This window comes from Eucalyptus grandis, chromosome 2 (assembly GCF_016545825.1).
Source record: "Eucalyptus grandis isolate ANBG69807.140 chromosome 2, ASM1654582v1, whole genome shotgun sequence".
NCBI classification, from domain to species: domain Eukaryota; kingdom Viridiplantae; phylum Streptophyta; class Magnoliopsida; order Myrtales; family Myrtaceae; genus Eucalyptus; species Eucalyptus grandis.
In genome coordinates this window covers 50930796-50952393 of record NC_052613.1, presented here as the reverse complement: position 1 = coordinate 50952393, position 21598 = coordinate 50930796, and the positions used below count along the sequence as shown (strand labels likewise).

Here is a 21598-nt window from a genome sequence, read left to right as displayed (position 1 = left end):
ACTTTATATTTCTTTTTTACTTCCAAGGTTAATATCATAAAAAGGCCTAAGTTATACTAACTCTAACGCAATTTTTTTTTTATCACAAAAGTTCTAAACTTGCTTATTGTAACACAAATACATTAAAAAAAATCGTGTCATAAAAAATCCCAAACTTATATAATTATATTTTAAATGAAACTGAAATAAATTGTATATATATCACACATGTATAAGTTCGGATTTTTTTGTGACAAAAAAAGTTAGGAGTATTTTTGTCAAAATAGGTAAATTTTAGGATTTGTTGTTATACAAAAAAAAGAGTTAAGGTAAGGCATAGTTTAAAGTTTTTCGTGATATTTGCTATTACTTATAATGGCTTCCTATTTGACTATGGTTTGCGTCAAATAAAATTCGTCCAATTTTTGTAGTGCTCGAAGTGACCAAAAGATCTTTCAATTTCTTGACTTTTTTCGTGTTGAAGGAACACTTTTGACCCTTCTAAGACAGGCACTAAATTCATTTATTTTTTCATGCGATAAATATGATTATCTCCCTCTATCTTACAACAAATAGGATTCGAGTGTAGGATAAAGAAAACTGTTCAACATTAAGCTAGAGTCAAACTGGTAACGGATGTATATTGAAAGAGAGACATGAATATCGGCCTCAGCTTAGAGTCAAGCCATGAGGTAGACATTGAAACTAGCAATAAATATTGAAAGGGAGGGAATTGAAAATCTGACTCTACAATGGGAGATGGAGGAAAGTGGGGTCGGAACGAGAAAAGGATTCTTTTTTGAAATGTCCACAAGGGTACTGATCACGACGCTAAAAGACTAAGGAGGCCAGATAGTGATCAGATTTTTCTCTTAACCAAAAATAACCAAAAGCACTTCGCTCTCTAATCGACGCAAATCCATTGTCGACATACATATTAATGGATTTAATAGGTCATGCGTGGACTCTTTAGAACAGAAAATTTTTTATCAATCATTGTTCTATGTTTTCCTGTTTGATGGATACGGAAATATGGACCTTTCAAGATATGCATTCCGCGTTCACTAAGTAGGTCATTCATTCTTTGCATCAGTGGATCATTATTCGATACAAGCGGCTTAAAAGTTGGGATGGAATTTAGACATTTCACCTCAAGAGCCGAGGATCGGATGTTCAACAGGCTAGACTAGACCGATGGCATGAGGAGATCCGCCATAAATGTGGTTGCGCCCAGTTACTATTCTAACATTACAAATGCATTTCCATACATGTACCACGTTCACAGAGCCTTCGTCAATTCCAAGAGATGGATTTTCCGAAGGTGCCACGGGAAAGCGGAGGCCAGTGCCAATTTGCACCCTAAACTTAAGGTCACCACAGAAACCATGCCCCCTCATCCTCGGACAAAGTCCCAAACCAATGCAGCGGACATCCACAAAATCGTGGAGGAAAGTCCAGCCAAACTGAGCTCTCTCTCTCTCTCTTCAAAGCAAAGGCGAAACAGATTTCCACCCTGAGGACCCAAATCGCAATCTTTGACGTTTTGCGTGATGGGCATGGACCGAAGCTATGGAGTGGTCACGGATCACGTAAGGTTCGTTCGCCGTCCGTTCGAGTTGCGCAGTGGAACGACGAGAAAAGCGGGAGGGAGCACCATACGAATGAAAAAGGCCCGGCGAGCTTAACTTAAACAAGGGTGCAGCAGGCGAGCGACAGGGACGCTGTCGGGGGGCACGTGGACGGGGGGCCCCCCACGAAAGCGAGCGTGCACTGCGCGGGTGACCCGAGTTGGGTGGGCCATCAACATCGACAATCAACATCGTCATCAAGTTTCGAGCAGTGGGCAGGGACGGAGGACTGGCAGAGCCTGACTCTGTCAGAAATTCAGAATGTCAGACCAGCCACAGAGAGAGAGAGAGAGAGAGAGAGAGAGAGAGAGACGTCGTCCGAGGCTGAGGCTCGGGTCGTGCTGTCAGTGGACGGTGCGCTGCGAGGCCCATTGGGCCTTCCCTTCCGTTTTCTTCTAATCCCTTCGAACCGGACCCGAACCGGGGAGGGGGGACTGCTCGGACAGCGACGCGTCCCCCCCGCGGGTGCGGGCCCCGCTGGATTCTCTCGGCCTCCGTCTCCACCACGCATCGGTTGCCACTTTGCATGGGGCGACTCTCTCTCTCTCTCTCGCGGTGGGCCCGACCTCTCCGATCTTACGATCGTGTGGTGTAGGATGACCCGGGGTGGCGTGGCGGATTTGGGGTGACCCAGTCGAGACTTAGACGACACGTAGGCTGCGGATGAACATCGCCATGCCTTCTCCCCGCCTCCCCCCCCCATGCCCTTATCCCATCGTCTTGACTCTTCTTGGACGCCGCAACTGGGTTCGGCGCGTGTCGATCACAAGATCATGTTATGAAAAATCCGGTTTATGTCAATTGTGTCGACCTGCACGATACGATACCGGCGCGACCCGAAAAATTAACTGATCGATTCAACGCAACTAAAATAGCAGTATTAAATCGAGATGAGTTGACGCGATTACATATGGCGATAAAAATAATTGATTAAATTATCAAAAAAGTTGTAATGATGTTGTTTTTATACCAATTTAATTATAAATATTTTAATTATATTAATTAAGCTCCAAAATATTCCGACAATTTTTTATTGGAAATCATTGACGTAACACTAGACGTCTAATGTGATGCAACTAGTACTATCATAGACAAATTTTACAACTTTAAAAGAATCAATTTTTTTTATTCTTTCTTTTTTATTTTTTATCTTCCTCCTCCATTAGTTGCCGAGCCTCAGTGATGGCCAACGATTTATGATAGGCGAGGGCTAACAAGGCCCGAGCTCATTTGGATTTGGCTAGGCTCAACCTTGCCTATCTAGAGAGTGGCCACATATGGAGGAACAAGAAAAATGAAAAGGAAAGAAAACGAAAAAATAAAGTTAAAAATAAATTCCGATTTGCTTTATAAAAATTATCCACGTCAAAATTAATCATGCCACATAAGATAATTGACATTCACATTAGTAATTTCCAGTCAAAGTTGATAAATCGGTTATAGATGTCACAATTAAAATGTCTAAAACTCAATCGATGCAAATTTAATAACTTTAAATTTTTTCTCATAATTTTCCCCGACATTATTATCGCCCTGGCCATAACAGCCAAACTCTGCACAACGATCCGCTTTCTTTTCTTTCTACTAAACAAACTTGTTCTTCAGTATCCCACAAGAAATAAGTACCGCTTTGTCTTTGTTACTTTTCCTCCTTGGACACGAAACGCTCCCTTTCATATGCAAGAAAATGGACGCTTTGAAACATGCGACTAATGTCACAAACCGGATGACATTCCGACCGGGACGCAAGTGGTTCAGATATGATCTTTGATTTTTGAGGCGGTGACATTCACTCGATTTATGTCGCTGGCCCCAATTTACGACACCATTTGCTTACAGAGTTTACTGTGCGCACGTGACCTTTCGTCCATAGTTTTACGTGCATATAAGTCAAAATTCGATAAGCATCACAAAGAGGTGCAATAACAGATCGATTATGGCCCACGAGGATTATTCGCTGCCCTCCTTGGCCACTTTAGTACTAGGCGTAATTTCCGTTTACGGTGGACCGATAATCCATGAAATCAAACTTCGCGGGCATCTTTATTTCCGCTCTCTGAATTAGGGAATTGCAAAGCTTCGGTTAATAGGCTCTCGATCCGGGTTTCTTACAGTCTAATTGAGGTCGAATCACCCGTCGCTAATCGCTAATGACGCCGATTTTCCTCGACATATCAAAAGCGAAACAGCACCCGAAGGAGGCATATTCTTAATCCCCGGACGTGCGAAGCCGAATCGACCATAATGACGCAACGCAACTCCGCGGATCCTGTCTCCGCGAGATCCAACGGGACAGGTGGGCCTTTCCTCCCCCGTTCCTCGAATATAACAAATCTCGAGCGGCGATGCAAACTGCACATCCGGTGACAACGACCTAATAATGCGCACATTACATCACCCACCTCCGCGTACTCGGAATTTTTTCTTTTTAATGGAGGAGTGACCGAGAGACGGAGCGTTATTCCCGGCCTGCTGCGACGACTCAGCGTCCGTCCAGCGACTGGCTTACATGAGCGAGAAAAATTTTATTCCGTCGCGGACGCAATCCCGATTTCCCACCGATGCTTTCAGGTACGACCATTATGTGGTAATGGAATAAAGTAATCTGGGGCGGGGGGGCCGATTAATCAACTCCCACATTGATTAATGCCCAAATGAACCGAAGCTGTCAACGTCGGGGCATAAATGGAGGTGCTTGAAAAATTCATCGCCGATGGAAGAAAAGTTGCGAGGGACACTTACATCGCCCCATTCCTCCCCCCGCATTTACTTGACTTTCGAGTCCCCTTTCCCGTCGCTTTCGCGGCTCCCACGGTGGGCCCCGGGATCGCGACAGAAGTGTTTAAGAAATTGAGGGGGAAAAGAGCAAAAATGGTGTGCAACCCTTTTCCTGGGGATTTTTTTTTAATCCCCGGGTCGCTTTCGCCAGCTTCGTTTCGGCAATCGTTCTACTGTCGCCTACCGAGAGTTTGAGTCTATGGCTCCTCTGGCTCGTCAATGGGTTTCTGGGGAGAGAGCACACGGTATGTGACCACTCGGAGCTCGTTTACCGCCGGCTCACTTTGCTTAAAATCAACGGGAGATAATTTCTTTCCACACACGGACGGGCTGCGAACGTGATGAAGTTGTTAAGTGAACGTTTTCGTAATGGGTAGCAACTTGATGTACATGTCCGGAAGCTCATCTACGAAAAGTGCCCAGTTTTGGTTTTTAGCGAGCTACGAATCGTAAGATTATCAGATTTCGTCTGATGAATTCAAATATATCCAAGAGATGGAACTTCTGAACTGAACATGTTTGTACAATCGATTCATCTCTTAGGAAAGGGGATTATTCAATGACGAGGCTTGACATCTAGATAGACACCTTCAGATTCAGAATTGGTTTTTGGGTGAAACCGTGGCCGCAGATTTAGCAGCCCGAGATTGGGATGCGTGTTGTGCCTCGGCTTTTCGCATCGACCCACAAAAGATGCCAATTCAAGAAACCACCAGAATTTACTTCTTGTTCTACTTATAGCTAAATGCATCGTAGCGGAGACTCTACCCTTAAGCTGCCATGGCGTTTATCCTGTAACATTTTGTTTTTACTCAGTAAGACCAGGACCAGAAGGGATTTTCTTCAGCTGGGAAAGCAAAATTGCAAGAAATTGCAGGTGGGTTCTGTTGGAAGGCGTATCCATCATCAAATCTGGGGGGAGGAAATCCAAGGGCAAGAGGCTCTTGCCGAAACTGTCATCCTCGTCCTGCGAGAAGTCCGAGCAGTCTGGTTCGAACACGTGGGAAGAATTCGCAGGTTCCAGCAGCGAGTCCGAATCGAACACATCGCTCTTGGCCGAACTCACGTCCTCCTGCTTTAAGATCGTGGCATCCACGTACGAAACGGCATCGAGAGTTGAGGGTGTGGTTGGTTTCGGAGTCGCTCCACGCAAGGAATCATCAGCTTCGAGCGATCCCTCCTCGCTTCCTTTTGCTCTGCTCCTCAGCTTGTCTCTAAGAGACAGGACCTGATCAACAAGCAAAACAAAGATTAATCGATCATAAAATTACAGCCAAAAAACGATCACAAAGCCAACAAATCCGAATCGAAAGAGAACTACTATCGCAATGAGACATGCCGGATCAGTTCCATCGACTCAAATCTCACATGTTAAAAGTTCGGTGCAATTAATGTTGTGTACCAAATCTAGACCCTCAATGTTGCAATCCTCTATGTTGTTCTCCTCCTCTCAAAAGGCAAAGACTGATTCCCGATCCGTCACCCTAACCATATTATTAGATATTATCATCCGACATACCTTCTTGCCAGCTTTAATTCCCACGTGACCTTGCTATGTTCAATTGTTCATAAATTAGACTAGTCGCAATCGGGATCATTTCATTACCTCCCCTTTCAAATTCTCCTTTTCTTTGATAAGCTTGTCGTGATCGGCCTTGAGGCTCTCGAAGCGAGCTTTGAGCGAATCATAATCCTTCTCCAGCTGCTTGGTCTTGTACCGGGCTCGCCGATTTTGGAACCAGATCGCGACCTGCCTCGGCTGCAGGCCAAGGTCCTTGGCGAGCTGGATCTTCCTCTCGGGCTCGAGCTTGTTCTCGACCTCAAAGTGCCTCTCGAGGAAATGGACTTGGTCGGCCGATAGCCGCCGCTTCTTACCAGGAGGCTGAAAGTTCCCGTCGCCGTAGTCCTCTTCGACGGCTTCTTCCTTCAGATCAATCTGTCGGAGGTATGGCCTCCGCGCAGTATTGGTGTCTCCTCCTCCACAAACGTCCTCAAAATTGACCACTGATTTTGAACCTGATATTTCCGTACAAGAAGCAGAGCATTACATCTAAAATAATCGGCTACTTTGCAGAAATCCACACCAATTTGAGACAAGAAAACAGAGTGAGTGGATGAACGACAGAACACTGACTCACTAGACTCAGTGGCACATTAAAGTTAAGGATGATGAAGCACCATCAGAGTAAAAAATGCATCTTTGGACCGTTAATGTAACGTTTAAGCAGAAAGCTGGCACCTTTTCTTATGTAAAGTAAAATATACGACACAGCGAGGGATCGCTCTGCTTTTCAAGAGGGAAAAAAGAGATCAAGAAGAGGACTGAAGCGGAAAAGCTTTACTTCTCTTGTTCTCCCAATAAAACAAGACCCAATTTTCCACAACTCCCACCAACCGAGTAGGGTCTGACAGATTGCAAATTTAAGAAAGAAGAATGTGCTTAAGATACCTACGGAAATGAAACAACGAAAAAACTGAAAAGAAAGGCAACCCAAAAAGCAACCAGAGAAGAACTTGCAATTTCAAAGGGACAAGCAAATTACCATGATGAGCGGTCGAGGAAGTAGGAACCCAGGCGGACTCAAGAGCCTCGGAAGAACTCGGAATCAGCGTTTCTTCATCAGCGAAAGTGTCCGAGTTCGTGTCGGCAGAATAGGGCTCCTCACCGGCCATCGTTTTTTTTTTTATCTTTTCGTGCCTTGTGCCGCGCCTGTGAATTATGACTTATGAGAGAGGAGCCTTAGGTGGCCATGATTGTGGTTACAAAAGCGAAAGATCTTTGCTTTTATGGGAACAACCTCGTGAGAACGTATTAGGCCCGTAGTGGGGATTACTATAAATGGAAGTCGTTTGCGCGTCGAGAAGAGTCGACTACTTCGCCCACAAGAGAAGCAAGAATTGTGTGGGGAAGTCGCAGGGCGATTTCGTTCTCCTTTCTTTCCGGTTGAAGAAGGCGGAGGAAAGGGCTTGAGAGCAGAGACCCTTTTTCCTCCCCTTCTCGCGTTCTTGATCCGCGCCTTCTTTCCTGGATTGAAAGCTGAAATCTTCGAGGAGGGAGGAGGGAGGAGGGGGTTGAGGGCAACAGGAGAGAGGAGAGAGAAATTCTTCTTTTGGCAAGGTGAGGGTTGCCGAGTCTTATATGATTAGCTTGCTGAAGGGACGTTGGGGTTTCTTTTCTCCTCGGGCAAAATCGACAGGCCCGGTGATTTTACGGTTCAGTCCCTGCTCCGCCAAGCCTTTCGTTGGGAGGGTGTTAAATAGACTCTAGAGGGGAACGAATTGATTAGATGAGAAAAAGTTAACTTTGATCTGTGTTGTTTTAAAAGGTTAGAAAATCAAAGTGACCGGAATAGAGACAGGCCAATTCATTCACTGTCAATTTTATTTTATTTTTTTTTCCAACCGAACCGGAAAAACCGAACTCGATCCACAGAGATTACCTAAATTCGATGACAGTTATCTCGAAATAAAATCTGATTATATTTAATTAGGTTTATATTTAGTAAGTCGAGTTCTCGAGTGTTATATCGTGCTCGGGGGTTATCGTGGGCCTACTTTGGCCCATTAAAATAATCGCACCCTTCAACTTATCCAAAATAGAAATAACTGTCCGCCCAAAAAGTATTTTGATCATTACTTTAACCGAATATTTCGCAACTTTTATGAGCACGAGTTTTGTCCGGAAAAGTTTCTATATCGAGTCTCAATCATCCCGTTCGAATGTCATGTTTGGTAAAGCTCATCCTATTTCTTGGATGTTAAATTTGGGCCTAGAGACTACAAATCAATGTCTTTTGAGCACCCGAGACCATATAGTGCTCCACGGAAGCGACCGGGAGCACGCACTGGAACGATCTCAATCACAGGCCTCCATTTACTTTCCTTAGCAAAATCCACAATCATTCGACAATAAAATAATCATTACGGATCGACACCTTTCTAGCGAAAATGAAGGATAAACCCGATGATTAGTCGAGCTAAAACTCTAGATTTAAGGACGTGACTTCATGGATTCTGTGCGTAGTCTTTCCTCCCGCATTAATGAAAGAAGACGAAGTAGGGGCAAAGTGGTAAATTGGGGAGGGAGTAGGGGAGGTGTAGATGACAACGAGGAGGGGAGAGGGAGATGACAAAAGCAACCCGTCCAATCAATCGCTCTCGAGGGGCGAGATCGTAATTTCGACGGGGGTGGAAAGAAAATTGAAGGCGATGACTCATCACCCTCAACCCTACCTATGGCCTCTTTTTTTATTTTTTCTGTGTTGGCCACAACCTATGCTCTTTCATTAAGGAATATGATCTCAGACCAAATAATAAAATAAAAAATAAAAAATCAAGGGATATGACCAATGGGGGTGGTTCTCATATTTTCTTTCGTAATTCTAATATGAGTACTAAAATACGCATAATTTACAAGTTTTATAGTCGATGGACAAAAATGTACCCCTTTTTGCTCTCCGACGGCCACGAGGAGTTAGAAATCTATTCTCTGTAAACTACTTTAAAAACATCCCGGAAATTTTTTTCCTCTTTTTTGGGATGCATTTGTTAGGTGTCCAAGTCCACGCAATAATTTCTCTTATTTTCTAAAGCCATCTATAATCTTTTGGATATCAAAATCTCTCATTGTACGTCATTATGAATTTATGCTATATTGATTACCATGTAAAGTGTATGTGATATAGAAATCACAAGTCATTATTTACATTTATATCGAAATTATACTAAAAATGGACCTTGATTGTGACGCCACTCAACGAGAAAAATAGACTAAAAATGGACCGCCACACGGTATCTTATAGCGGCACTTTTGAGCCGACAAATCGATTATAAAACACTATGCGAAATATGGGTCGACCCAGCATGAAGTTTTGCTACTTCCATCACCTCACCCCAAGCGCGGGAGGTTATTTTATTTGCCTAGTTGGCGTAGCCCCCTTTCTAGATATATCTTTATCTTCCCCGTCGATAATGAAATAACCCTAAAATTTCACATCTCAAAATTCATATGAAGTAATTGAATGACTTACTCGAGTCCAACTCTAATATAGGTATTAAAATACACAAAATTTACAAGTTTTTTAGAAAATTTACATTTTTTTTGCCATCCGATGACCATCGAGGAGTTAAAAATCTATTCCAGATAAAACCTTTCTAAAAACATCCTAGAGAATTTCCTCCTTTTTTTTGGGGATGCATTCGTTCCATATCCAAATCAATGTGATAATTTATCTTATTTTCTAAAACTATCTATAGTCCTTTCGGTATCAAAGGCTCTCATTGTACCTAATTGCAAATTTATGTTACATTAATTATCACGTAAAGTGTTCGTGATGAAAATCATGGATCGCTATTTACATTTATATATAAATTAGACTACAAATGAACTTGATTGCAACCCCGCAAAGATAGATTGATCTCGAGGGACCCAAGTCGAGTTCCATATCTTGGGGAATTCTGTCATTTGCTTGAGTATATATATGCATCTGATTCGGAAATTCATAGCATCGTGCACGTTTCCTATGAAGGATGGACAATGAATGCGCAGGAGCTTGAACTTTTGTTCGTTTTGCAATAAAGTATCATAATTTCCTTCTTCTTTAATTGTCTCGACTTTTAAATTAGGCTCAGTGTAGTGCTTTCATTAAGTGAGGCGCTCGTCATTTTTTTGAATAAAATAGGAAAACCTAAGCCATATTCAAAAATAAATAAAAAATCCTCGAATTCTTCTCCTGGTATTTCTAGAGATCAAGTATTTAGATGGTTTTACAAAGCTAATTTACCCCCTTTTTCCTATGGTTTTGTCCACGAAGGGAGTTTTTGAAAAGGGCATGATTGATGAGTATCTTGTATAATATTAAGCATTCCTTTTTCTATTAACAGCAGAAATTAAATTTTTTCTAGCACATGGTTAATTCCTACTTCGTATTGAGGTGTACCAAAAAATCGATAGGTTGATCAAGAGTGCAATGACCTCTTATTCCATACACATACAATACTTTTTGAAAATTTATGGTGCATTTGGTAACCATTATGTTCCCAATAACAATTTCCGATCATAAATGATTATTTTTTATTATGCTCATAAGAAAAATTTATAAACATTTTAAGGCGTTTGGTAATTATTTAAAATTTATATTTCCATAATAGAATTACATTTGGCATTGTTATCAAAATTTATACTCTAAACCATTTTCTTTTAATTTTTTTAATAATTTAATAATTTTTTTTTTTTTTTTTTTTCTTTTATTTCCCTTATTCTTGTTTAACTTTTGGTCGGCGACCTCGCCAAAGCGTCACTAGCCTCGGCAAGGCAGCGCCTCGTCAGTCGAGCCTTGTTGGCAACTAGGCAGGGCTCGTAGGTGGTTGGGGGAGGCTTGAGCGAGGCTTGCTTGGCCATTGGTGAGCCTCTAGTGAGCCTCCAATGAGGTCACCGAATCTCATCCAATTGGTCACTAGCGAGAGGTGGCGGCGGCGGCAATGGAAGAAGAAGAGATAAGGAAGAAGAATAAGAATAAAAGAAGAGAAAAAACGAAAAAATGGGTTGGCTTGATTTCGGAATTATTCATGGAAATAAAGAATTAAATTTTTTAACTGTTCAATTCTATTTTAAATCTATTTTTGGTAACAAAAAAATTTATTAAATGATTTCTATTCCAAATCGGATTTTGTTCAAAATTTATTATCGAACAAAAGAATGTAAATTTTCACTATTTGATAAGTTGCCAAACACACTCTTAGTGGCCCGTGCTCACAAGGTGGGCTCGTCTCGTGTGAATGCGCAAAATTTCTCATTCGAATCCAAGTTTAGAAAGAGAAATATTTTGGTTTTCCAAATACTCATCAAGCACGGCATAAGAAAAGCATTGCGTCGAAAAGTCACCATATTTTTGTCATTTATTTATCACACTAATCATTTGAAAGCGAGGGCATCCGCTGATAAAAAAGCAATTTGGCAAAAAAGTCAGGCGCTCTCCCTCTCTCTTTCCATTTTGCAAACCAATCCCGACTCGATCGGCCAGGGCCCGGTCTGAAGACCCACCCGCCGCATCTCCTCCCGCGCCCAACTCGGATCGCGTCCCGCATACGCCCGTTCAATTGTCGGTCGCAAACGACGGAACTGCGACAACGACATGGAATGGAATCCTAGCACCAGGTTTTAAAGAAACAGTTTTTCTTTGGAGCGCACCCAGTGCCCATCTGATTCAAACAAGAAAAGAAAGACGAGCGACTTTCAGTTCCTCGAGAAAAAAAAAAGGCGAAGATTGAAAAGTGGGGAGAGAGGGGGAGAGAGAGAGAGAGAGAGAGGCTCCTTGACTTTATGGGATTGCTTTTAGGAGCTCGTGCAGGACGATACTTTCCCCCGATGCTTTTTGCAGTACGAAGGAAAAGCAGGAGACGTCGCTTTACGATTTGAATAAGTTGGGAGAGATGGGCATTTGGGTCATCGCGAGGACCATCCGCAACCTTGCTCCGAAAATTCAAAGACGGTGCCTGCGGACACGCAGGTCATTGGGTGGGAACTGGCCCTTTTTTCAGTGGTAGGTGGAGATATGTGCAGCGAGCAAGCAAGTTCGGAAACAAGGTCGACTTTATTCGAACTTTAGGTAAGCGGTCGTCGCGATGGCGAACGGGGACGTGACCAAATTATCTAGAATCGACAGCCGTCGATATGAGCAGCAGCAGCGGCGGATGTTATATATAGAAGGACGTACGCGTTTCTTTTCTCTTGCGATAAGACCTCGGTGAAGATATATATATAAAGAGCGAGATCTGTTGCCCCCGGCGCCATGACATATGATGATACGAGATTCGTTGCTAATTTCGGGACATGTGGGGCCGTAATTTCACGAGGAAGATATCCGGGCCGGCCCCTATGGCGTTTCCGGGCCGGGCCCATTGGGCCCTGCGCCAGCATCGGCAATCGGTCGAAAACAGCCGAAGCGCGTCGGCTTTCGCTTTCGCGTTCGGATCCCTCCGCAACAAATTCAGTCGCAGGGGCGAACTCGACGTGAATCTCCGACCAGGCGAAGCTCAGTCTCGCTCGCTCGCTCGCTCATCTCTGCGCTCTCTCGACCGGTCGGCGCGCATTTCGCCACCGCCGAGCTCGGATCGCGGCCCTCTGCGCCGGCTCGCGTTCCGGTTTTCCGCGCCGCGAGAGGTTGGTGGCCGATCCTCGCCGGCCCTCCGATTTCGGGTACGCCTCCTCGGGTTCAATTGCATTTGGTTTGGATCCGCTCGAATCCGTCTCGCGTTTCTGATCCGTGCTGCTACGCCTCCTTTCGTGTTGTTTGCTCCGCGGATGGTTTTTTCCCTGCTCTTGATTTTTTGTTCTGCTTCGAGGTCTTTAGTGAGCGCATTGTAGATGCTTTGTTTGCTAAAAATTCCGATGCGTATAGGCGTTCCTGTTGACCTTCTTAGTCAAACTAAGAGAGTTGGGGATGAAGATGCTTAAGGGAGTTGGAGATCGGGCTTTTGTTTTTTGCCTTTTTTTTATACCCAATGGAGCGGAGCGGATGCTGGGTAGCCATTGATGGGCACTCGGTATGAGTTCATTTGAGCTAAGTAATGGTTGAAATTCAATCTCTCTGATGTAATCCGCGGAGGACGCATACTCCCGGCAAAATTTTGGGCAGATAAGTAGATAATCTATATTGAATTGAAATGGGCATTGGGTATGTTACCGATCAACCTAAACCAAAAGGCATCAACTACCTATGTTTAGATGCCGATTGATGGTAACTGGATGAGGTGATACCTCTTTGAATTACATGCCTTTTACTTTTGGTTCTATAAACCTGACGGATTCTCTGTCTTCTTCATTTCTTGAGGTGCCAGGATACTTACATCTGCCAAGCTTCATCATAACCTTCAAGCCCCTATACTGTAGCAGCGTTTTGCTGTCCAAGCAATGAACTTTCTGTTGCGGCAGTCACCAACTGTTGCTGCCGAACAACCGAGTGTCAATGGAAGCAATATTGACACGCATAAAATGTCAAGATCTGTGACGACTTTAGAGGGTCTGATTGCTGAAGATCCTCCCCCAATTGATAGTGCTGAGGATTCTGGCGGGGTGGCTGCTAAATATGAGGATGTGAGCATTGTCGGTTCAGATACAAGCGGTGATGCTTCTCTCATGGGGAAACATTTGGATGTTTCCGAAGAAGATGGATGGATAACCATCCCGTCCAGTAAGTACTGACCATCACACTGGTTCCTTTTAAGTATATTGTTTTACATGACACTAACTTGAACAAACATATAAATTTCCTATTGCCATGTATGACTTTACGCGTTCAAGAAGTGACATCCTTCACTTTCAATGATATTCCAGCATGTATTATCAAGAAGAGTTTTCCTTCTTGTTTAGTCTAATGCTGCTGAAGATTTCATGAACTTTTTAAAAATTTTGGACTTTCATTTGCCTCATGGAAAGGGCATTAAACAAGAGTGGAAAAATAACATTTGATGAGATAAATGAGATGAGAAACCTGTCTCGTGGGACTTAGTCCTATATCCATTGCGCATGTACTTATCAATATAAACGAGATGAGAAATTTGTCTTTCTTTCTTAATATAACCCTTTGCCTTTAGACTCATTTAATTATTTGGATATGGATTATGGAGGGTACTTTCATTCCCATTAGTTGACACGTGTGGCAAAGTGAAATGAACTTCAATCTGTCTGAAGTTCCAAAATTAATGCCCACCTAGTTACTGCATTTCCGTATTATTGCCACTTGGTTGGTGAATTCTGGACCTTATATATAGTAGTAATATAACTTGGAAAAATAAATAGTTCAAAATTTAGCCTTTTTCTTGCATGCGATTGAGACTTTTACATCTTTGTAGAGAACTCTATTGAGATTTAGTACAAATTTGTCTCAGCTTAAACTTATCATCTTGTTAAACTGAATTTTGTAAAGTTATAGGCTTAATATTCTAAGATATGAGTGCCATTTAAGAAAATTCAGAAGTGTCCAATCTGATTCCGCATCATTATTAACTGGAAGTGAGATTGCAATTGTTGGTTCCGAATCTCTCATTGGGACTCCTTCTTTCCCATTCTCCTGCATATCTGCTAATTGAACGAGGCATATTCTGATAACATAAGATGGAATGTCCGACAATTATGTCATTGACTAAGAGTCTAAGAATGAGGTAGCAAACATTTAACCATATTAAAGTTATTTAGGATAACTAGGGCGAGGAACATCATCTTGCTGACCTCCTATGTTGCTTGAAGTTCTTGTTAATTGAAGGTTTTATCCTTTGCCATGATTGACACATCAAACCTGCCCGGATGTATTGATTCCTTTTGCATCGATTCTTAATCTCCTCATGCAGAAAAACTCCCTGAGAATTGGAATGATGCTCCGGATATACACTCATTGCGCTCTTTGGACCGTTCTTTTGTTTTTCCAGGTATCTGAATTTGTAGTGATATTTTTTTAGCTCATATATATGGATGTTGTACTCACTGGGTTGAAATCAACTTCATCCAGGTGAACAGATTCATGTGTTGGCATGCTTGTCGGCAAATGAGCAGGACATGGAAATTATTACTCCCTTCAAAGTTGCTGCCCTTATGAGTAAAAATGGTATTGGACAAGGTGAGAAAAAGGTGAACGGACTTCTTGGGAATGGCGCAAGTGCAGTGTCGGATAATGCAGAAGTGCATGCAGATGGTCAAGATACAGAGCAGAATGGTGTAAACCCATTAAATGGGAATTCTGATACTCAAAAGAACTTTTCTGCTGGTGAATCTCTGCTTAGAATGGAAGACCAAAAACGCAAGACAGAAACATTACTGCAGAAATTCAAAAGTTCTCATTTTTTTGTTAGGATATCTGAGTCAAATGAGATGCTTTGGTCAAAGAGTTCTGTCAAGGATGATCAGAGTTCTACTGCAAATGAGAGAAGTGTTGCAAAAGATATGTCACGGCTCAATGCTATAATAGATAAAGGGAATTTTGATGCCAATGTCTCTGGTGGAGTGGCAAGGAATACTGTTCAATGTCATTCTCTTGCTAATGGGGATGTAGTGGTATGTTCTACAAGTCTCCTAGACTCCTAATATGTTTTTTCTGGTCGTGTTGCTTCTTAGATAATTGGAGAAGTTAGATATTTTTTCACACATTGATAGAATGGGAATTACGTCTCTACCTGGATGGTCATCCCGTCAAACCAAGCTTCATTCAAGTCCAAAGCATGATAAGACGTCCTTTGATTCAAAGATTGGCTGTCAGACTTGATTTTTTTAGGGCCTTTGAGATCATAAACCATGTTTTGTGTGGGTGACATGCCTCTCCACTATAATTCCTTACTTCCATTTTATGCTAACATGAATTATAGTAGCACCAGAATGGTTAGCACCTATGCAATCTGCTTCTCCCCCTCTCTAGTCAAAAAATTTCGACCCTTCATTACCCCACACAATGATCCTGACTAACTTTTCCTGAAACATACACAGGAAGGCTTTTCTTTTAGTGTTATCATTGTCATGGTGTGCGCCGACCTCCAACTTACGCTAGAACTTGTGGAATCTGTACCTGTGATTTATTGTCAGCATCGTATATGACATACTGGATAGATTAACTACCGAAACTAGCTAGTTCAATTGGTCATTTTCATCCTGTTTCTTCTTTGGAAGGATGCAGGTTCTTCTCCAGGTGAATGTTGGCATTAATTTGTCAGAAGATCCTGTCCTCGAGATTCTTCAATTTGAGAAGCATCAGACCAACAATGTGTCTTCCCATAGCAGGGATGATGTCCTTCAAGCAAATCAGGAACCTTGTGGGGAGCTATTGACTTGGTTGCTTCCCTTGGACAATACTCTTTCTCCACCACCAGCTCGTTCATTATCACCCACACCTTTAACCACCAATCCTGGAATTGGCAGTGCACCTCAAAGGCCCAACCTTGCAGGCACCTCTGGCTCTCAGCTCTTCTCTTTTGGCAATTTTAGAAGCTACTCTATGTCTGCACTTCCCCAAACTGCTGTACCATCACCAGCACCTGTCACAACACCTAGCTCTAAGCCAAAATTTGAACTTGAAGATTGGGATCGTTTCTCATACCAAAACTCCGTGAAGAACCAAAAGACTGGTAAAGAGGAACTTTTATCATTTAGAGGTGTCTCACTGGAACCAGAGAGATTTTCTGTTTGTTGTGGGCTAGAGGGTGTATATATACCAGGAAGAAGGTGGAGGAGGAAACTTGAAATTATTCAACCCATTGAGATTCACTCTTTTGGTGCTGACTGCAACACTGATGACCTCCTTTGTGTGCAGATAAAGGTGTAACCTCTGCCTCTTACTGAATCATGTTATAGACAACTGGATATTTTGTGATATGTTTTTTGAAATCATATGAGTTGGAGGATTCTATGCTAATGCTGGACTCACTAAAGTTGTGACTACAACTGCAGAATGTTACTCCAGCACATGTACCAGATGTTGTGGTGTATATAGATGCTATAACAATTGTGCTTGAGGAGGCTGTGAAAGGTGGACCCCCACAATCCTTACCCATTGCATCTATTGAAGCTGGAGATGAGCATAGTTTGCCAAATTTAGCTCTCAGGTTTTCCTCACAACACCTATCTTTTTGTGTCATTAATTTCTTGTGGTCATAGCTTTTCTGTGATGGTCATATCCTTTTTGCAATTGGCGCAAATTATAAGTGAATCTGCTATTTAGAAGAGAACTTGTCTTGTAGGATTCCTAAACCTATTATTCTCAATAATGCTCTTGTGTGTGCTCTAAAAGAAAAGTGCATGCTGGAAAGAAAGATTCTGCTTACTCACTAAGGACGCCTTTGGTAACAATTCTGTTTTAGGGAACAATTTTTTATCAGAAATGATTTTTTCCGATTCTGTTCTTGGGAACAATTTTTGAGCAAAAGAACACGTTTGGTAACTCCACAAAATTTCTACTTGTAGGATAGAAATACGTTTGGTAAGATTTTTATTTTTAAAATTTTTTAATACTTTTATTATATTTTCTTATTTTTCTCTTCTCGTTCCTCCTCCTTTGTTGCTGGTTGTGAGGTTTGGCGAGCTTGCCTGGTTAGAGTAAGCCTCGGCCTCACCAGATCTGGGTGAAGCCAAGCCTTGCCGATGGCCAAGCGAGTCTCGCCAGGCCACCGGCGAGCCTTGACCTTGCCTAGGTGGCGCAAGGTCGACCTCACTGGGCCACCTCTAGATTCCTCGCCAGATCTAGGCGAGGTTGACCTCGCTGGGCAAGGTGAGGCCAAGCCTTGCCCAGCCACGGTGAGGCTCAAGCTGATGAGCCTCGCTGTCGCCCAGTGTTGCCAGCCAATAGGAAGAAGAAGAAAAGGAAAGAGAAGAAGAAAAGAGAAGAGAGGAGAGAAGAAAAAAATTAGATTCTAAGAATTGTTCCCAGAAACAAGAAGTTACTTTTTTCTGCTTCTTGATTTTGTTTCAAATGGGGAACAAAAAATTTACCAAATGAATTTCTATTTATTTTTTGTTCCCAGGAACAAAAGAACAGAATAAGTTGTTCTCGGGAGTGAAAAGAAACAGGTCCTAAGTGATAGCAGGCAGAAATGCTTTGTGGCTTTTTAAGCTTGTCTCACATTTTTCATTGAAGTAATGCGCATTCAGTCAAATAATTTTGACTGATAAGTTGTGCGGATCATTAGTAGATAGCCAAAGAGATGCCTATGCTGGCAACAAGGTTGTCATCTAGGGTACCTTGGGGCCATGGAACATTTTTGACAGGTCAAACTGGATCAAAACTTTTTCTACTTGTTCACGTAGGTAGTTTCAGTTCAGAGAAGAAATGGGCTCAGAATAGGCAAGAACCCTTGATCTGCTGACGTAGATTCAACCGAGGCTAGTGCTCCATTGATAGAGCTGCTATATTTTCTATCAAAGGATCACCTTACTGCCATTGCAAATTAATTTTCCCTATCTGGTCGGCTGCAATGTGGGCTTGCTCTTCCCTTTGAACCACCATGGCACCAAACTTACAGTGAGATTGCATCTGGTGTCATTTCTCTTGATGCAATACAAAGACAACAATATGAAATATGGCTTGTTGGTTCAAACTCTCAGGGGGGTTTGAACTAGCATGTGGACCCTTGATTGTTTCAGCTGTGTCTGGTTTAATGAAATATTGGCTTTCAGACTCTTTCAAGTTTCACCATACTAATCTGGTCATGCAAGTGAGAATACTTAAGACCTCTTTTTTCGGAAAATGAAATGTCAGCAGATTAAATAAAATTTAAATACTGCAAATTTTTTTTTTTTTTTTTTTTGGGGTTAAATGATGATGTAAGGTTTTTAACATGCAGATTTGGGTAAGCGCTGATGCTTTTCATTCAAATTACTACTTTTTTATAGATCTGTAGTCCGATCCCCTTATGTAGGGTCAATGATTTTCATTACAGGAGAGGTGAAGAGCACTCTTTTATTCTTAAACCAGCAATTTCCGCGTGGAAGAAGTTTAGTGCTCAGGATCGAAAAGGTACTCAGTCGTCACAGCTTATGGGCGGAACTGCATCTACTCTGCGTGTTTCCTCTAAAATTATAGAAGGGAAGAGCAGTCCTTTGGCATCTGATAACTATGCAGTAATGGTATCATGTCACTGCAACCACACTGGTACTTATCATGCATTCTGATTGATTTTGCTTCTCAAACTCTTGTCGAAATTTTAACTGATTCGTTTATTTGAACTTCCTTTTCTTTTGCATATTTTATGTGCTCGATGCAGAATCAAGATTATTTTTCAAGCAGCCGACAAGCTGGCGACCCCGTATCTCGAGGGATATCATGATCTCTGTTGCTTCTGAAATATCGAGAGAATGTCCTGGACCAAACGGCATGGTTTCGCAGCTTCCTGTGCAGGTGTGACTTAGTATGAGGAACTCTTTATTGAATCAACACTTTGTCAATACTTACCTGAGTTATTCCAATTCCAGGTTCTAACACTCCAGGCCTCAAACTTGACATCAGAAGATCTAACTATGACAATTCTTGCACCAGCTTCATTTACTTCACCTCCTTCTGTACTCTCTTTGAATTCCTCACCCTCATCACCTATCAGCCCATTTTTAGGGCTTTCTGAAGTTGCTGGAAAATACAGCAGTCACGCACATGGCTCTACAATGCAGAAGTTAAGTGCAGTGGCTCCTTCATTAGAAAATAAGAGCGATGTTCACGGTGAAACCAAATTAGTCCCTTTTAATGAGCAGGCTTCCCCAGTATCAGATGCTATGTCAACTTCTGGTTTTGGTTGTACACATTTGTGGCTGCATAGTAGAGTTCCATTGGGGTAATCCTTTAATACGCTTCTACTTTATTTCTTCCCATTATCTGTCACAGTGGTGATTGAAAGAGTCCTCACTCTAATCTCAGGTGTGTACCTTCTCAAACAACAGCAACCATCAAACTTGAACTACTTCCTTTGACTGATGGTATAATTACATTAGATACTCTGCAGATTGATGTGAAGGAGAAAGGTAACTTCATTATCTCACTCTCTTCTTGCCTTTTGATGCATGGGTTGTCCAAAAGAAAGCATAACTTGGCCATTATGGCACCTTTACTTTGTGTTTGGCTGTACAATTGTTAGCATGTCTGGATAGGGCACGTTGCTTAATAACCAGACTTCAGGAATCTTGTGTGGAAAGCAAATAGCACTGTATGGGTAGGTATAAGTCTTTGCAGTGGTGTCATTCATTTATCAGGTGCCTCTTGTCGCCTGCTTAACATTTGCTTAGCATCTACTATTACTGTTGGGAACTTCTTGGTAAGTGTTGATGTGAAGATCGAGTATACTTGTACTATATTATGTAGCTGTCCTCTGTCTTGCCATTGGATTCAGATGGCTGAGACTTAAAGATTCAATCTATCTGCTTCTGTCGAAATTCGCAGGTCTTACTTACATTCCAGAGCACTCACTGAAGATAAATGCCACTTCCAGTATTTCCACGGGGATAATATAGAATCCATATGCTACAGACGGTTATTCTTTCACACCCCTTATAACTGAGTGAGAAATTTCAAGATTCTGCGCTGAGTCATCAGGCAGTTGCAGGGGCGTGTTCACGCTTTCGATGTGTAGCCCGATATGTATCCCGTTGTTCCGTCAGTGCTTTGGACGGTGTATCGCTGTGTTAAATTGAATGTGAAACTGAGTGCATTTTGGATGTATCGCTTGGGATCACTGAGTTGTATAGCAGGATATGAGGAGAAAAGCATTCTTTGTAATACCCCATGGTGGGATAGGACTTGGCATTGTAGATGAACTTGAGAGTGCATGGATTTTTACCTCTTTGAAGTAATATCTCGAGATACAGAATGGCAAATAGCAAATAGCAAAGAATGCTCGATGGTCGCCCTACTGCTTCGGATCTCCAGGATCTCTTCTTTTCAGTCACTGGACTTTTCCTCTTTATCCGCTCGGACCAGTCGCTGATGGGCGGAAGTGGCATTTGCCCACGAATAATGGATGAAAAAGGCTTGCGATCCGAGTGCTGTTGGCTGTCTATGGAGACGTGTTTTTCGTTGAGTTTTCTAAGGAGTAGAAGACCATTCTGCAATTACGAAGATTTATAGTTGCCTGATAGACTCATGTACATAGTGAATAAAGACCAAAATCGATGGTGGAACTCGGATTTCGGATGTTTTACAAAGTTATGCCGTTGTCGTACTATGTCACAGGAGTAAATAGCTACTGCTCATCTATGACGCCCCTACTTATTATGCTAAATCTTTTTTTTTGGTCATATATTCTAAACTTAATTGTTTATTAATCTGCAATTAATGTCATTATATATAGAGTTAATTCTATAAAAAGTCACAAACTATATGCATCAGCACACAAACTTTTCGAATGTTTTCTAACATCACTAAGAATCCTAAATTTGCCAATTGTAATACAAATATGTGGAACTTTTTTTTTTCCTGAATTTCATATAAATGAAACAAATTCACTCTAGATAAAACTGAAATAGATGATATATATAAGAGTTTAGGGTATTTTTATTACATGAGTATAGTTTAGGGTTTTGGTGGTATTTGCCTTATAAAATATAGTCAAATTGCGAAAAAATGATGTTTCATATTTTATGAGTGTGTTTGTTTTACGGAAATTCAATTATTTCGAAAATGTTTGCTTAAATAATCATCAATGAACAATGCCTTTTCTATTATCAATAATAATAATGTATGCCTAAAACAATG

The 21598-nt window shown here is 41.9% G+C and overlaps 2 protein-coding genes across 5 annotated transcripts; one reads left to right on the top strand and one right to left on the bottom strand.

Moving 5' to 3' along the window:
• Nucleotides 1-4855: 4855 nt before the first annotated feature.
• Nucleotides 4856-7519, bottom strand: LOC104433601 (homeobox-leucine zipper protein HAT5). Of its 2 annotated transcripts, XM_010046402.3 has the most exons (4): nt 7184-7519; nt 6929-7095; nt 5992-6401; nt 4856-5613 (listed from the first exon to the last, which is right to left on the bottom strand). In XM_010046402.3, the coding sequence occupies exons 2-4, from the start codon at nt 7056-7058 to the stop codon at nt 5194-5196; spliced, it is 960 nt and encodes a 319-aa protein (XP_010044704.2). In that variant the 5' UTR covers nt 7059-7095; nt 7184-7519; the 3' UTR covers nt 4856-5193. The 2 variants fall into 2 exon arrangements, with proteins under 2 accessions (XP_010044704.2, XP_010044703.2); XM_010046401.3 differs by having other exon boundaries at nt 6929-7519.
• A 4827-nt stretch (nt 7520-12346) lies between these two features.
• On the top strand, nt 12347-21098 carry LOC104433602. Of its 3 annotated transcripts, none has more exons than XM_010046405.3 (11): nt 12347-12582; nt 13224-13576; nt 14733-14810; nt 14891-15432; nt 16046-16684; nt 16816-16970; nt 18801-19012; nt 19125-19258; nt 19333-19685; nt 19769-19872; nt 20288-21098. In XM_010046405.3, the coding sequence occupies exons 2-11, from the start codon at nt 13297-13299 to the stop codon at nt 20356-20358; spliced, it is 2568 nt and encodes an 855-aa protein (XP_010044707.2). In that variant the 5' UTR covers nt 12347-12582; nt 13224-13296; the 3' UTR covers nt 20359-21098. The 3 variants fall into 3 exon arrangements, with proteins under 3 accessions (XP_010044707.2, XP_010044706.2, XP_039163657.1); XM_010046404.3 differs by having other exon boundaries at nt 13217-13576; XM_039307723.1 differs by lacking the exon at nt 12347-12582 and having other exon boundaries at nt 13439-13580.
• Nucleotides 21099-21598: the final 500 nt, after the last annotated feature.